Raw genomic sequence first — 18,309 nt, 5'->3', positions numbered from 1 at the left:
TGTATTTATGGAGATGGGGTTGGATTATATTTTATTTTATTAATAATTCTTATTAGTTTTAATTATTATTTTTTCTCAATATGTTTTCAGTGTAACTAAAATTTTATTATTTGTACAACTTGTTTTGAATAATTTAATTAAATATTATTTGTAAAAATTATTATTTTTTAAATAATAATTATTTTTGGTAGAACTTACTATTTTGTTTTAACAAATTACAAATTATTTATTACAGTCATTTACAAGGTTGTTTTTAAATGAAGTGTGAAATTCTTTGGAAAGAAAAAGTGACCAGTGATCCGGCCCGTTTCATTTTTAAGCCCATTAATATTATACTTGGATAGAATGTGGACTATGAGTGGGAAACTTCGGGTGTTTTTTTTTTTCTGCATTTCCAGAATTGGTTCCCGTTCCATAAGCAATATGGAAAGTGTTAATCATATAAATAAAAATGATATGAGAATTGCAGGAAGTAATTCGAGAGTGCAGAAAGCAAGAGGAAGCGTTAATTACGCTAGGACTGTCTTCTTACGCTGCAACACAAATAATCCCATTCATAACAAACCTACAATTATTTATTGATTTATTTTCATTAATTTATCGTGTTTGTGATCTTTTTCATACAAAATTTCAAAAAACAAATTAATTAGTTAAAATAGTTAGCTTATTTGAGAAAGTGTACGATAAATACTATTGAGATAATTTCAGTATATTTCTAAATTCATCATTTAAAAAATTGATAAATAGTAATGATTGGTCTTGCTACACATGTTAAATTAAAATAGATTTACAATAATTTTTATTTATTTAATATTTCAATGAAATTTATATAAGTCTCACCAAAAGTGCGAGTTTGAAAATTCACATAATAAAATTCTAAATTCTTTGATAGAAGAAAGTAAGCCTAAAGTTAAAAAAAAAAAGGGTGGGAAGGAGTCTGAATTGCGAGATTGGCGGAATGAGGCTAAATCGCGCAGCAAACAACGGTCCTTTAAGCTTTGACTTGAGGTCTGAGGATGCTGTCTGTCTCTGCAAAATGCAAATCGAAATTCAATTCTTGCTGCCAAAGCCACCAAAACAAAACTGAGTCCTTTCCTTGTTTGGTTCTGCAAAAGCAAAAATGGAAGCAGAGCATCATCACCAGACCTCAAACGCTGGTGGTATTATTGGAGGCCTTTACGTCAAAGTTATGACCGACGATCAAATGGAACTGCTCAGGCAACAGATTTCTGTCTATGCCACCATCTGTCAACAGCTCGTTGAGATGCACAAGGCCGTAACTATCCAACAGGACCTCGCAGGTTAATTTCCATTGTTTCTTTTATAACCCAACATTATAAGGTTCTGATTATGACAATAAACATAATTCATTCTATGATTCAACTGACTGGACAAATTAACAACATATACTTTTCTTCATTTAAAATAGCATTACATGACAGTTTAATCTGCCATAATTTCCAGAAATTATTACATAATTCCGGATCAGGTGATCATAATTTCGATCAATTTTCAGTGATACATTATTGAGTTTTTTTTTTTTCAATTTATGAGGAAGAGTTATTTAGACTTGATTATGTGTCACATGAAACCAACAAGGTCCAACAATGTTGGTCTATGATTGAGTTCCTTAAGCATACTAATAAGAGTTTGATTCCCTGATGGTGCATATGAAAGTGACATTGTTGGGAGGCACAAAACTTATTTCGGTAGGGATCTCTACGCCTCAAAGGGATAGACTTTTGGCTATGGGATACCATGCTTCCAAAAAAAAAAAGGATTATGTGTCACATGAAGATCGACTGTTACGATAATAGTTCGGGACCATGTTATAATTTTTTTATGCATAAGATTATCAGGAAGTTTCTTAAATCGTACAAGTTCTGTCAGATTTGGATATGTAGGTCGAATAAGTGGGATTGCTTGCTCAATTTGATGGTGGAGAAACAAAGTGAGTGTTTTATTTGTTGTTGGTATTTTGTGTCAGGGCTGAGGCTGGGTAATTTGTACTGTGATCCGTTGATGGCGTGCTCTGGACACAAGATAACTGCGAGGCAGCGCTGGACTCCAACACCTCTGCAGCTTCAAGTACTTGAGCGTATTTTTGACGAGGGAAATGGTACTCCGAGCAAGCAGAAGATCAAGGACATAACCATTGAACTTGGCCAACATGGCCAAATATCAGAGACAAATGTTTATAACTGGTTCCAGAACAGAAGAGCTCGTTCAAAGCGGAAGCAACTCACTCCCGCACTGAATGTTGTGGAACCAGAAGTGGAGACAGAAGTTGAAGTTGAGTCTCCAAAAGAGAAAAAGACTCGTGCAGAAGGCTTTCAGGTTCAGCCCTATGAGAAATCGTCACCTCATAGGATCAAGGATATGTACATCCAGAGTCCTGACATAGGTATTAATCTTTCTGTTAGTCTTTGTTTGGATAAACTTCTCAATGAATATTTATAGATAAGGAACTAAAAAGGTAAAATAAATTAAGTTTATCCAAATAGCTTTCTTCCATAGGTATTAATTTATTTCTTTCTTATAAATGCTTATTGAGAAGTTTATCCAAACAAAGTCTCAAGTATTCAGTATTTGACAAGGATTTCAAGATATTCAATCTAAATTCTATTGGTTTGTTTATCCAGGATTTGACCAATTGATGAGTAAAATAGAAGTTGCAGGCTGCTACAGTTCTTATTTTCTTTGAGAAATCTGTGGAATGGATGGGTTGAAGACTCTATTCTTGATTGCAGCTTGGTGGACTCGAGTTTGTTGATGAGACTGTTAGATATATAGGGGCTTTCGTCCAAATATATTGATGAACCACACGCATGATGTGGTATAACTATATATATTCACAAGCATATTGTATAAATTGTTTTGCTTAGGTGCTTTGCAAAGCTTACTGTTGACAACCGTTACTGTGTGACATGTTATAATTTTACAAGTTTATAAACATGATTGCTTCTCCTAATTACCGTGAGATCTGACTTATTAGAACTAATGTATGTGTTAGTAGTTAGTACTTCACTAATCAGTATATTATCATAATTAGACTTCGTTAATATCTTTTCAGTTATGTTGTTATGTAAATCTGCCGAACCACCTTTTAGGTGTCTCAGCTAGAAAAAACTTGTCTTATACTCTTACAAACCAGTAACGACTCATTCAAATAACCCTTGAATAATCGGGCTAACAATTTCTAGCCCATAAGCACAAAGTTTACTCACATCAAACTGTTACCCTGGTAGCAACCTTGCTTCCTATCACTTTTTAACAACTTTTTTTGTTCTGATGCCTTCAACAATTAACTCCACTTGCTGTATTGCCACTTGTCTCCTTTTGCATTGTTGATATTTGATAGCATTAGTTATTACTTTTATGGTACTATAATCCTGCATCCAAATTTTAATCAGGGAATTTGGATGCTAAAACTTAACCATTTGAGTTTTATGTAATAGTAATGAAGCCTAAATGCTTGTTAAGTTTAGCTAGACAAATACAATTACTGACCTCTGCAGTTTGTGTATGATGCAACATCTCCTACCTGGAGGGATCTGATAAACAGCAACACAACTAGCTGTAGAATGTAAAGAAAAAAGGTTAAACCGTTCATCCAAAAGTTCTGCATATCGACATGAGATTGAAGCTTAAGATGGATAATTTAAGGCTTTAAGCATTTAGCTCAATCAGGGACTGTCAGCTACTCAGCTCCAATCCACTTAAAATAACTGCGAGAATGCTTTCTTCACTGGAATTTTATTGAGAATGCAATTTGTTTTATGCCAGAGCCACTAACTGGGAACATTCCTATAATGATGCTGAAGTGAACACATTTATCACATATCTTCTGAAGAGTATCTTGGTGATTTAGTTTCTAATTAAGAACTTTAGCATGTATGGAAAACAGTTCCAGAATTACGGGGTTGAAGGATAGCTGATCCTTCATTTTTATTTTTTTGCTGGAAGCAAAGTATTCTCTCGGTCGGAAACCATGAGACTAACCCTCGAAACATAGAGATAACCGAAATAGGTTTTGTCTCTCAACAAAATTTTCTCTATATGCACAGCTAGAGAATCCAACTTCTATCAGCATGTTTAAGGAATCCAACCATGTTGGACCTTGTTGGTGCTATGCTTAAAGAATTCAATCATTTATTGACTTTGCTGGATCTTGTTGATGTTATGCTTAAAAAATCCACTCATCTATTAACTGTGTTGGACCTTGTTGATGTTATGCTTAAAGAATCCAATCATCTATTAATTCTACTAGATCTTATTGGTGATCCTTCATTGTAATTCACAATAACATTATGAAATTAAGAATTGAAAAATATACCAACAATCACTTTCTTAAATTTAAAGCATTCAAGAATGATTAGCTCCAGTCTTTGCTCAAACCTTTATTTATTCAACACAAAATCCTATTTAATCTCTTACTAATATTTTTAGGCTCTATTTCGTCTCTCATCTCATGGAGCAGTGTGAGTAATTTAGTCCCTCGCTGTTTAACATTTGCCTCAATTTAATCCTTAGTAGGCGCATTTTTTACATTTCAGGAGACTAGTTATTATAAATATAATTTTATATGCTTTTAATTTATTTATTTTCATTTTTATAAAGTATATAAAATTTGTTCTCGTTACTGCTTAATGATGAAGGATAAAGTATTTTGGAGTAACTTGAGATAATTAGATATGTCATGATATTGATAAGTGATAATTCATATCCAATAGCTCGCTGTTTGAGTTATATTATTTGTTGATGATGTAACTCTTTTTTACCATTTAAGGAGGAGAAAAACAAGCAAAATAAAATTAAAGTCTCAAGGACAAAAATAAATAAATAAACATTAAATTATAGGGAAAAAATATTTAAACCTTTTTTTTCCCCATCCTATTACATCTTTTTCTTCATTGGTTTGCCGAGAGCCACCGACATCCCACTTGGATCTAAGGGCCGAATATATGTTTGATTGAGAAGGGGAAATTAACATTCGTTATTTGTCCAAGGAAAACCATTCATGTATTTTATTCAGACTATGCACGACAACTTCTTCATTCGTCAGAACAACTAGTTACAAAATTAACAAAGGGTACCCATTCATGGCATCTTATAATCCTGTCAAATATTTTCTTCCTAGCAAGTTTATCAGTTAATATATAGCTCAATTTACCGTATCTGGCTCTCACTGCTGTTTTGTTTCGTTTCATAGGATAACTCAGAATTGAACGAGGGACTAATTAAGATGAACGATTATTAGTGAGGATTAAATTTTAAACATTGAACCATGATGGATAAACTCGAATATTATAATCCAGGAATACGTTTAATAGGATTACTCATTTTAGAAAAAAATCATGACACAAAAATAAAAAGGCTTAAAAACAAAAATGAATATTAAAATTTATCAAGGTAAAGTAACCTCATTTTTTAAAAACGGACAATCTTTCTTCTTTTAGGAAAAAACTAAAAGGGTTAGAAATACAGAATGTTATCAAAACCATTATTTTTATGAGACAAAAAAACATTTGTATTCTTTATCTTCATATATTTTATTTTTTTTTGAAAAAAAAATCACTATTATTTCTCACGACCTAAAGAAAGAAGAAAGAATGATCATAAGATCATTAGTGTAATGAAATTAGGCACATAGTTTAATTTATAAGTATCATTAGAGTAAAATAGAACGGTGTGAAAAAAAAAATTTCATCGAATATTTGTTATAAAAGTGTATAACATGGAGAATATGTATAAATCAAACTTTTAAAGAGTTAAGATCAAAATTATTTATAAAGATTATTTTTAGGATGTATTGTTAATTATTAAATTTTGATTGTTTTGTTTGAGTGTCTGAACAGTGCGATTAGATGTAGATGTAAATGGAAATGGAATGAAATTTGTATGCCTCCCTAGAGGCACAGCCTGTGCTGCGGTCGTTCGTTGCAGTCGGAGAAGACGCCACATCTCAATCATTTCAACCTCGCCCTCGCCGGGAATATATATATAAAACATATTCTATTCACTTTTTTTTTCGCTTTCCTTTAATTCTTCCAAATCTGCGAATTCAGACACACAATAATCGAATTCCCTCTTTCTCCGCAATTCATCCTCTCTTCCACGAAATCCCTTACTAACCGACTCAATCTACTTCAATGGATCAGTTCGAATCGTTTTTCAGGAGAGCAGATTTGGACGGAGATGGCAGAATCAGTGGAGCCGAAGCTGTCTCTTTCTTTCAGGGATCCAATTTGCCCAAACAAGTCCTCGCTCAGGTTTCTTTCTAATCTAAACCAAACATTTCAACTCACTGCACTTAAATTGTTCATTTCCGTATTTGTTTTCTCTTCTAGGCATAGGATTTTCGTGATCGATCGTTATCATATCGTGATTTAGGTTTTGGCTGATTCTTCATTTCGCTTTTCCTTGGACTTGTTAACTTGATCTAGCGTATAATGCTTATTATTGTTCTCGGTTTGAGTTGTTGCAGGTGTGGGCGTATGCTGATCAGGCCAAAACGGGATTCCTTGGCCGCGCAGAGTTTTTTAATGCTCTGAGGTTAGTCACTGTGGCTCAGAGTAAGCGAGATTTAACGCCTGATATTGTGAAGGCAGCGTTGTATGGTCCTGCTGCTGCTAAAATCCCTGCGCCACAGATTAATCTTGCTGCCGTGCCTCAACAACGTCCAAATTCGATGCCTGGTGCTGGGTCTGTCGGGCAGATGGGTGTTACCGCACCCAATTTGGCTCAAAGTTTTCCCTATAGAGGACAAGGGTTGGCAGGTCCTGGTGCAAACCCGCAATATTATCCTTCGCAGCAGAATCCTGGCATGAGACCTCCTCAATCCATGCCTGCTGGTGGCGGTCTGCATCCACAACAGGGTGTTGCAGGTCCAGATATTTCTAGAGGAGTTAACATGGGTGGTCACAGTTTCTCAAATCCTGGCGTCTCAAATGATTGGAATAATGTAAGGCCCGGTATGGTTGCTACCAGACCTGCAGGAATGATCCCGTCAGCTGCCTTACCGTCGTCCACATCTCCAATCTCACCAATGCCCCAGTCAACAACTGTTAACACTAAAGCATTAGGTGTTTCTGGAAATGGGTTCTCCTCCAATTCAGTTTTGGGCAATGATTTTTTCTCTGATGCCTCATCGACACAGAAACAAGAACCTGCTGGACAGAGTTATTCTGTCAGCAATGTCTCATCAGCCATTGTTCCTGTTTCCACTGCTTCCCAACCTGCAAGTAAACCAAATTCACTTGACTCATTGCAGGGTGCATATTCTTCAATGCTGCCTGCAAATAGTCAGTTTCAGCGGCCACAGTCTGCACCAATCACAACCCAGCAAATTTCACCACCAGCTTCTTCTTCACCACATACACCATCTGGGATGACAGCTGGGCTTGGAAATGCAAATTCTGACAATTCACAGCTTTCTTGGCCAAAAATGAAACCTACTGATGTGCAGAAGTATACAAAGGTGTTTATGGAAGTTGACACTGACAGGGATGGGAAAATCACTGGGGAGCAGGCACGCAGTCTATTTTTAAGCTGGAGATTACCCATAGGTAAAATCTTTTTCTTTCCAACTGACACTTTTTGAATTAATGTTTATGCATTTTGGTATGTTGATGTGCTAGTTTGTCAATGAAATGTTGCATACATAGCTATCAGCTGAAAAAAATTGGAACTCTCCAGTAGCCCCATAGGTATTCAATGTGCAACTTTAGTCATGAGTCATGACTAGTAACTAGTGACAGATCTATGATTACTATGGCTGCTCATCCCATCCCAATTAAGAACAAAGGTGGAGGGTCAGTTCATACTTAAGCATCCAAAGAGAGCGTGTCTGCTGAAGCTTGAGTGCTGACATGCTTTGTCTGCTGGGGTTTGATGCATTTTATTGGAATGCACATTTTTTGGAGTCAGATATATCCTTTTAATTTTACATTATTTTAGTTGTTCTCATCTTGAAAGAAGCTTTGGAATCGCATGATTTTCAATTAAGTGGAAGGGAAAACTGAGTATATGGAATGCAAGTTCAGCAAAACACATTTGGGCATGGACTTGGAGATGAAGATTGGAGATCATACCATACCACGAGTCACTTGGTTTAGATATATTGTATCTACCATGCTAGGTGACACAAACAGAGAAAGATTTAATCATAGGATTCAAATTGGGTAGATGAAATGGAGAAGTGCTTTAGCTATTACTCCCTATGAATGTGAATAGCTCAAGAGCTATGAATAATTATTTTTTTGGTGGGAATAATTATGCATACAAGAGAGACGTCTAAGCAAGGAAAGGCCTCTAAGAAATGAATATTCCCACCCTAGTATCCTCCTAAAACTTGATGCAAGTACTATCACCCAAATTCAAATAAACAAGTAGTCAAAATCTTTGTAATAAACCTACCAGGGATTTGCATGAATTGAGATAATCACAGGTTGGCATCCTGTCCATTTTTAATCCAAGTCATAGATACTATGAATTACTTAGTTTCATTATGGGTCATTTATTAAAGGAAGGAGGAAGGTGACATAGATATTGATTATTTGAGAAGGGATACATGGAAGGTGATAGGTATTAGACCTATAAGATCAACCACAAATTTATAAATGTGTCTGGTTATGAACCAAGAATCCCAACCAATTCCAAATCCTCATGTTTCACTTCCGTATCACAATAATTAAAAAAATATTTCTTAAAGGAAAATAACAAGAAATACTGATAGCTTGAGTTTCAGTGGGATTCTGTGATAGATGACAGTTATTTGATTTAGACCTCAGAAATAAATCTACTTGACATTTTGAAATCTATGGTCTTATGAACAATGGTACCTATTAATGCCAAAATCCTTTCTTTTTTTATCCTACTTGGTGTTATGTTGTATTATTTTTTAAAGGAAAGCGGCAAAAAACACTAACATTTTGAACAGGATTACATTGTAGGTGACAGTTATTAGACCTGAGAAACTCCACATTAAGAAATTTATTTGGTATGAACCAAGAGAATTAACCGATTCCAAATCTGCATATTCATCCTACATGAATCGCTTATTTGTCAACCAGTTCATGACGTTCCACTATTTTTCATAGAACATCATGTTGGCCACAATTTTGTCATTGCTGATGAGGTTCCCAGTGTCAGACTTTTCGGAATCTGGATTAGAAAATAGAAAAGAAAAAATGTATTTCATAACAGCCAGGCTAATAGAAATTAAAAGCTACTAAGAAAAACATGCTACAGATAAAATGATGTTACTAGATATGTTTCCTTACTCTGTTTCTTAGCTAAGTGCTTTTCACTATTTTGGAATTTTTCTTGTAGAGGTGGACCGATCTTAGGATAATCTTTTCATCATTTGATTATTTCTCTGTCTTAGAATGTTGGTTTGAGCTTAACTCAACCCCAAAAACTAGTTCATAGGGTGAGGGTTGCCCTCACTTATATATTCTATATTGGTCTTATCTCTAGCCAATGTGGGACTTGAATTTTTCTCAATACACCCCCTCACGTCCAATCCTTTTGGGCTTGGTGCGTGACCCATTTAAGGGATCTAGGGTAGGCTTTGATACCATCTTAGAATGTGGGTTTGAGCCTAACTCAACCCTAAAAGCTAACTCATGGAGTGAGGGTTGTCTCTCACTTATATATTCTATGTTGGCCTTATCTCTAGCTATGTGGGACTTGAGTTTTTCCCAATACTCTGATAGCAAATATGTAACAAGATCTTTGTGGACTTTGTGCAGATGTCTTAAAGAAGGTGTGGGACTTGTCTGATCAGGACAATGATAGCATGCTTTCATTGAAGGAGTTTTGCTTTGCTCTTTATTTGATGGAACGTTACAGGGAAGGTCGGCCTCTTCCACAGTCTCTTCCAAGCAATGTTATGTTTGACGAGACACTGATGTCAATGACAGGCCAACCAAAAAGTGCTTATGGAAATGCAGCCTGGGGTATTGGCCAAGGTATTTTCCCTTATTTACACTATCTCAAACTTTGTTTTCCTTTTCTCTTAGTCTTATAGGATATTTCTTGATAATTTTTTTTACTTTTATCTGTCTTAAGGTTTTCGGCAGCAACAAGGTATTCCAGGTGCTCGGCCAGTGGCACCAACAGCTGGTTTGAGGCCATCAGTGCATGGAAGTTCTGCCCGGGCTGATGGCACTCAACAGCCCAATCAGCAAAAGTCAGGAACACCTGTGTTGGAGGATTCCTTTTTGAATGGTGAGCAGAATATATTGAATTCAAAGCCTCAAGAGGCAGCAACTGCAGAGAAAAAGGTATTTGCTCTGCCTTCATAGTTTTTGTCCATGTATAAATATATTTGGGAAAGTGAAGGTTATCCATTTTCTTTTTTGTTTTTTGTTGATGCTTGGGTTTTTGCAATTAAGGAGTATACTTTATTTATGATTTTCTCCTATCCCTTTGTAATTTTCTTCTCTTCATCTTAATGTATTTATGATTTTCTCCATTTTTTTCCAAAAAGTACCAGTTTTTTAGAAATGGGAAGATTATAAAACTCTTCCTAAAGCCACGGATTCAACTATATCTACTAACAAATGCAAGGTAAAGAGACACCTTTGAAAATATGAGGCATTTGTCTCCCAACCAAATGCACCAATGAATTGTATAAATTGCACTCTCATAAAATTATTGTTTCCTTTTTTCTGCCATAATCTCTTGAAATTTTAACTACAAATGGCTCCAGTAGAAAGGACACACAAAAACACTTTCACAGTCCCTTAGTGCTTGTTTGATACTTCAAAACTATTGATGGCCTTATGGGGCTCCAAATCACATTTTGACCCAAAAGCAACTGTCTTTCACTTTTTGTTGTTGTTTGCCAGGTGGACCCAAGTTAATTTTTTGTCCTAAATATAATTTTGCAAGTATGTTCAAAATGAATTATGGGGCTGGTGTTACTTTTGAACCCAAAATTAATTCCGCATATTCAGTAATATCTTCAACCAGATCTATTTATTTGTAAGTGGTCTTGGTTCTCTTGCACATTTTGAGAAATTATAAATAAAAAATGTTTCTCTTTGCTGTTGCAGTTTGAAGAAACTCAGAATGTGATTTTGGATTCAAAAGAGAAGATTGAGTTATACCGCAACAAAATGCAGGAACTGGTTAGTAATTCATATCCTTTTTCAAAAAGAATCTTAGATTGATGTTTATTGCTCAAGGCTTAGCATGGTTGAAATCGATTATTTGTAAGCTTGCTAGGCCATACTGCCGGTGGCTCACTTTAAAGTAAAATTGTGTTTGCATTAATGAAGTTATTGCATGCCAAAGAGGTTAAAAATAAATTTATTAATGATCTTTGACCTGTAGTTATTCACATGTTTGGTTTTGCTTGGTTTTTACAGAATAACTTCTAAGCTAAATAGCTCTTGAGTATACTATTATATGCTTAATACAAACTAATTCAAAACACAAAGTCAGTGTACGAGAGCTGTGTAATTTAGCTGGAAGGATTGGTTTTCTATGACAAATGCAAATCATCCTACAGTGACTTAATGTTGGTTTGGGTTTTATGGCTCTAGTTAGGCCTCAGTTGAAGCCTAGACACTCTAACTGGAATCATGCACACAGTGAAAAGATAGGACAATCTAAATGGATTAGTGGATAAAGTTAAGTATTTTATTGGGTTAAAAGCCAGTATGACTTCCCCCCTCAAGAAATGAACTGGAACCATGCATGCAGAGAAATGATTGATGATTTTAAGTGGATTCAGTTAAGGATTTTATTGGGATAAAACCAGAATGATTTTTTTAATATTTTTTAATGTATCCTATGAATTCCTTTCCCGTATTTTACTTGTATTTCAGGTTCTATATAGAAGCAGATGTGATAATCGACTAAATGAGATTACAGAAAGGGCGTCTGCGGATAAGCGTGAGGTATATTCCTTTTTTTTTCCTTTTCTTAAAACGTAATGCAAGTTTAAGATGTGAAAAGAATTAACTATCATTTGGTGGTGTGTTACAGGCAGAATCATTGGGCAAGAAATATGAAGAGAAATACAAACAAGTAGCAGAAATAGTATCAAAATTGACTGTTGAAGAAGCTAAATTTCGTGATATTCAGGTAATTAGAAAATATAAATTACTTGTTGAAAGATAGGCTGTTTGTAAGATGTGAAGTTATTGACTATTTAATATGCGCTACATCTTTTACTCCATTGTTCTTAAGTTATTATGAAGGACCAACCTCTCCCAAAAATTTAAGCTGTTAGGCTAAAGCTCATGAATGGTTTTATATCTTTTGCACTCCCCTCCTGCAAGATTCCTTTGGGCTTCAAGTATGCATAACACACAAAAACACCTTAAATTGTGCTAAAATTCAACTTTTATTGAGAATGAGGGTGAGAAGGATCAAACTTGTGACCACTTGGTCATACAAGCTTTGATACTATGTCCAGGACCAACTCTCTTAAAAGCTTAAATTGTAAAGTAAATGCTCATGAATGGTTTTATAATTGGGTTGTATTTAATTTTTAAAAAAGGATCAAACCCCATGCCTGACTTCCTCTATGAGCTCTGCTATGGAGCGATTCTGTTTCATGCCATTTAAGGATAACTCTGTTTTTTCAAATTATTTTATGGCTTATATTGAAATTTTGATATTTGGGTGATGAGTTCAATTCCCTCATTGCTTCGTGTTTGGGATAAAGGACCAATTTCTGGTTCCATGTTGCTGTCAGGTTCGTGGGTTAATGACTGTTTCAGACATGTAAAGTAGTGCTTGAGATCCGAGCTTTGAAGTTGTTGTTAATCTTTTCTTTCTCATATCTTCAAAATTTATTGTCATAGCTTCGACAATTAGAAGTTCTGTTCGTCTTCCAATTAGGGAATCCCTTCTCTCTCTACTTTACCTCCTTCAATTGGGACTGGTTGCACTCAACTTACAGCGAATGCATGAACGTGAATAGGTAAGCAGTGGGACAGGTTAGGAGACCTTGAGGGCTGGGTTGCCACTCCATACCTGAACACAGTCCTCTGTTACTTGTACATGAGTGTGAAGGGGGAAAAAAGGATAGGCACATGACCTGTTTTAAAGAGTGTTTTAATTTCAACCGTTAATTGTTTTTAGTTGTAATCTAAATTATTGATATTTCTCATTTTTCATTTTAAGAAATTTCTCATTTGAAATGCTCCCTACATATCACTGTTTTTAATTGTGGAAAATGCCAGAAAGCCAAATAGTCTGCAATATCATATGACAGATAGTGTTGTGGGCAAATAGTGAAAGTCGCATAGCAATTGAAACATATGATATCTGTTGCAAACCAGAAAAAAACAGAGCAATAGAATAGTAAAAGCAAATGATCAAAAAAAGTGAGGATTTTATTAATGACTGAAAGTATGAAGCAATTACAGAAAAAGGAATGAACAATCCCTAGAATTCTGACTCAGAGCTAGGCTCCGTATTAGGAAGTTAGTACTCCCTAACCATAATGGAATAATAGTACAATCCAAGGTAAGCCCCCCATTCTCTTTCTTACTCCTTATAACTAGGAAGAATATTTCCCTCACTCCCATAACACGTCACAATCATTTCTAACAACCTTAGCCACTTTTTCCTTTATTACCCCTTCTAGAATATACTAGCCAAGTTCTGGGCCCTCTTGTCTCATGATGAGCTAATTCCTCATGTGGCACTGAATCAGCAGCATGGCCCCTATCAACATCTACCAATTATATATCTATAACAAATTAAGTTGTATGCACATAAAAATGTATAAAAATTGGCATAATATTGACTCAAAAGTTCAATTGGCTGGAGACTGGTCAGAGATGCCAAGAGGAACACATTCTGCAACCATGACACCCATAGTGGTGGTAATAGCGGACAGAGTTGTAATCGCAGATCCAGGGAATTCTGCAATGCAACAGCGCTATAGCCTATAGTGGTGCTATTGCATTGTGGAATTCCATATATATATATATATATATATATATATATGTGCACACATGGGTGAGGATCATGTTATTCCACAAGTAATTCTTAGTAGAGTTACTTCTTTCAATAACCCTTTGTATATCTTAAATTTCAACAATCTAACCATTGAATTACAAGTTCTTATTGAATGGATCAAGTCTACAATTTTGTTCTCCTTTCTTTGCAACTATAAACCTGTGTCTTGGGTGGATTATGAATGTCTTGAAAGTTGAAACATTTCAATGCATCTTTAACCATTAGTCGGTACTTATTTAGGATAGGAAGGTGGAGTTGCAGCAAGCAATTGTCAAAATGGTACAAGGAGGCAGTGCAGATGGTATCCTTCAGGTGAATTTTATTTCTTGAATAAGACTTGAGTTCTGGGGAAACCTGTCTAGTACTCTGTTACTGATTTTTAGCAAATTCCTTAGGTCCGTGCTGAACGCATACAGTCGGATCTTGAGGAGTTATTTAAGGCTCTGGCTGAACGGTGCAAGAAACATGGGATAGATGTGAAGTCAATTACAATGGTTCAGCTTCCTGCTGGTAAGATAATAATCTCATTTTGTCTCATTATGGCTTCTTTCTCGATCACTGATTTCTCTTCTTTGTTAATTCTCAAAGAATCACTCTGCAATAACAATTTTAAGATTTGTTGACTTTTTTTTACCCAATATATGTGATTCTTCATATTATTACTTCTGTGGAAGCCTCCTCTTATGATTTAGAAACCTGCATTTTTCTAAAGGATCTTTTATTAAAATCATGAGCGTTGCATATTTGTTACAACTTACAAGTGAATGCATTTCCCTCTGTTTCTAACTTTAACGTGGTTGTGTCTGTGTATGTGTATGAACCTAATGAAATATAAGGTTGGCAACCTGGAATTCCAGAGGGAGCAGCTCTTTGGGATGAAGAGTGGGATAAATTTGAGGATGAAGGTAGCCATAACTGTTTCTCTTTTCTTACAAAATTATTTTCATGTTTTGCATGAATTAACTTGTTTTATTAATTTCTTTGTTTATTTCTAGGATTTGCTAATGATCTCACTTTTGCATCTTCAAAACCGAATCCTGCATTTATTGATGGAGAACAAAATTTATCTGATGATAATTCTGTTCATGGTTCACCTGTGAATGCAAATGGGAAGCAAGAAAATTCTGCTAATGGTGATTATACAGTTGAGGATGAATCCTATGCACACAGTGAAGATGACTTGGCAAGAAGCCCCCATAGTCTAGCTGGGAGGAGTACGTTGGGTAGTCCTTCTCGAGACTTTTCAAATGCTCATTTTGGAAAAAGTTTCGAAGCAGATGCAGAAACACACAGGTAATTTGTTTTTTTTTTTTTTCCTTTACCAGGGATGTGTTTTTGGGAAGGGGGTTGATTTATCTATTCCCATTTTTTTTTGTTTCTACAATGCATGGCTTTGACTGTGAGCATCTAGTAATTGTGATGTCATTAAACTATGGTAGCAGAAGTTTTGATGAATCAACCTGGGGTGCATTTGACAACAACGAAGATGTGGACTCAGTGTGGGGTTTTAACACTAAGACCAAGGTAACTCATGCTATACGTAACTTTTAATTTTATTCTGTTCTGGATATCAACCTAATTAGTTCAGTTATTGAGAAATAATTGTTCTTGGGGAAATTCTTTAAAGATTATTTTTATACTGAATTAATGTATAAGATAGGCAATGGAGGACTTTTTTTCCTTTTATAATTTTTGGAATGGGTTTCTTAGCACATTTACCAAAGAACTAAAGAAGGGATGTCTTTTTTCAAAGATGAAGTTGCCTTGATTTTCTGGACAACATAACATTGCTACAACATAGCGCTTCTGTGAAAAATTAATTGATATTAAGCTACTACCTACTGAAATTTTTGTATGGTTTTGTAGGACTCTGACTTCGAGCAGGGAGATTTCTTTAAATCCGATGATTTTGGTATAAACCCAGTTAGAACAGGATCTACACATACAGATGGCACGTTCCAGTCAAAAAGCCCATTTGCTTTTGATGATTCAGTGCCTGCAACTCCAGTTTCCAAATTTGCTTTTGATGATTCAGTGCCTGCAACTCCAGTTTCCAAGTTCGGAAACTCTCCAAGGTACAGTGAGGCAGGGGATCACTTCTTTGACATGTCAAGGTTTGATTCCTTCAGGCACGAAAGTGGATATTCTCCACAACCAGAGAGGCTCACGAGATTTGATTCCATAAGTAGTAGCAGCAAGGATTTTGGTTACAATAATGATAAATTCACAAGGTTTGATTCCATAAGTAGCAGCAAGGATTTTGGCTACAATAATGATAAATTCACAAGGTTTGACTCCATAAGTAGCAGCAAGGATTTTGGCTACAATCCTGAGACGCTCACAAGGTTTGATTCCATGAGTAGCAGCACTGATTTGGGCTTCGGTCGACAGGGACATGCAAGGTTTGACTCAATTAGTAGCACCAAGGACTTCGGTCACAGTGGTCCGTTCTCTTTTGATGACTCTGATCCATTCGGCTCCTCTGGCCCTTTTAAGGTCTCTTCAGAAAATCATTCTCCGAAGAAAGGTTCAGATAACTGGAGTGCATTCTAGCCTGCAATCCAACTCTTCCCGATTTTCTTTGTTGTTTCCATTTCCTTGATTGTTCATGACAGCCTATTTTTTTGTGTATAGCTAGAAGAAAAGCTGGACGGTAATATATGGTGTGGCCAATGTATCAGTTTGAAGAGAGCTTTTTCTATTTTTTTGGGGTAATGTTCGGATGTTGTGTGAAAGATAGATAGATAAAATTAAATGTCTTGATGCGTATTTACTACTAAGTTTAATGGCAAGTGCATGCAAAGTTTTTTTTTTTTTTTTTCATTTTCTTTTTCGTGGGTTCATTACATGCATTTACGTATTTGCCGCGTTTCCCATTGGAACCAAATTGCATTGCTCACTCTCTAGTTACTTCATGTCTGCAGTAAAATCCCGGTCTTGGTTGCTGCGCTAAGCATTTGGTGTTGTTGGATACGTTTAGATAGGTTTTCGAATGCTTTTTTTTATTATTATTTATTTATCGAAATGTATACCCGATGAATGAATTTGGAGTGCTTTATTGTATCTGAATTTAACTGAGGAAAATTTAAAATAAGATCCTAAGATTTTTAATTAGTCTCTAGACTTAACTACTTGCAATTACTTTGATCCTCAACAACATATGTTAATATTATCACTTAAATTACATGATTTTTTTTGAATTTTGGTCTAAAATGATTAGTAGATAAGTAGATTACATGCTTTAGGCTTTTTTTTTAATTTTCTTATTTTTATAGACACGTGACAACTTTATACACTTTTGAGACTAGAACAATGTTTTATCCTATTTGGACTCTTCAAATTTTTGCACTTAATTTACATTTTTCATTTATTTTTATCTCTTTTCCTAATACATTTTATAACTTTTCGTAAATGTATATTTCTCTCTTTTTATGTCTTTCATTAGATGTTTAATGACATAATGGATGTTTAAAGAGAGCATTGAGCGGAAGTGATAGTATACTTCAGCATTATCAAGTCCAGATAAATTATTTGCCATGGTCACCTCAGCAGTTCGTACAATCAAACATAACAAAATTAGAAACAGTTAAATGCTACTTAAAGCATATAGCAGTAGAATCAAATAAAAGATGAACTAAAATTTGCTCTAATGTGTATGTTTAATTTTAGGATTACCCTAATATCCAGTTTAAATTACAACGTCTAAAGAGAAAAAGAAAAAAAATACATGATGCTTACTACTCAGGTTCCCTGTCTGTGGAAGAAAAACAAACCATTACTTGATGCATAGGGAGAAGATTGACGAAAACCATAGCGGAGGATTCTACACCGCTACTATATATCTTGTGGCTGCACGTTCTCATCTTCTAACTTTCATGTTCAGAGGATACAAATTTATGCAACACGAAGCATGGCTGTGTTCCTATATTGAGCCAAGTGACATAGTTCATATATTAAAATTTAAAACAAAGGTTCCATCTTAATTAAATAATACAACGAACATGTTACAGAAATTACGGCTTCGTAAAAATGAAACGTCTTTTTCTGCTTCTTCTTGCAAATGCAACTTGATCAAGTTTCTATTCTGACGTAAGGCATTTCGTCACTCTACTCCACCGCAAATAATTCTTCCGCTAGTAACCCTCCATAAATATCCCATCTCATCTCACATATTAGCCATTATCTGTTTTACTATTACAACTTGATTAAATTGTCATATCTCTGGTAGACTTTTTTTTATTTTAATCCTGCATCAACAAAAGGTTAAATAGCTATAATAGAATAAACTATAAAGGCAGCATGTTTTCAAATTTTTTTAAA

General features: G+C 35.1%; 1 protein-coding gene and 1 pseudogene across 1 annotated transcript; both read left to right on the top strand.

Moving 5' to 3' along the window:
- Window positions 1-951: 951 nt before the first annotated feature.
- On the top strand, window positions 952-2,971 carry LOC114414525 (annotated as a pseudogene).
- Window positions 2,972-5,825: 2,854 nt separating this feature from the next.
- LOC114414524 (epidermal growth factor receptor substrate 15-like 1) lies at window positions 5,826-16,804 on the top strand. The gene is made up of 13 exons (XM_028378814.1): window positions 5,826-6,272; window positions 6,488-7,568; window positions 9,756-9,974; window positions 10,075-10,289; window positions 11,064-11,138; window positions 11,841-11,912; window positions 12,001-12,099; window positions 14,230-14,301; window positions 14,385-14,499; window positions 14,826-14,894; window positions 14,985-15,282; window positions 15,432-15,513; window positions 15,856-16,804. The coding sequence occupies exons 1-13, from the start codon at window positions 6,153-6,155 to the stop codon at window positions 16,540-16,542; spliced, it is 3,204 nt and encodes a 1,067-aa protein (XP_028234615.1). The 5' UTR covers window positions 5,826-6,152; the 3' UTR covers window positions 16,543-16,804.
- Window positions 16,805-18,309: the final 1,505 nt, after the last annotated feature.

Source organism: Glycine soja, chromosome 6 (assembly GCF_004193775.1).
Source record: "Glycine soja cultivar W05 chromosome 6, ASM419377v2, whole genome shotgun sequence".
In the NCBI taxonomy this organism is placed as follows: Eukaryota; Viridiplantae; Streptophyta; class Magnoliopsida; order Fabales; family Fabaceae; genus Glycine; species Glycine soja.
This window is presented reverse-complemented; position numbering and strand designations above follow the sequence as displayed.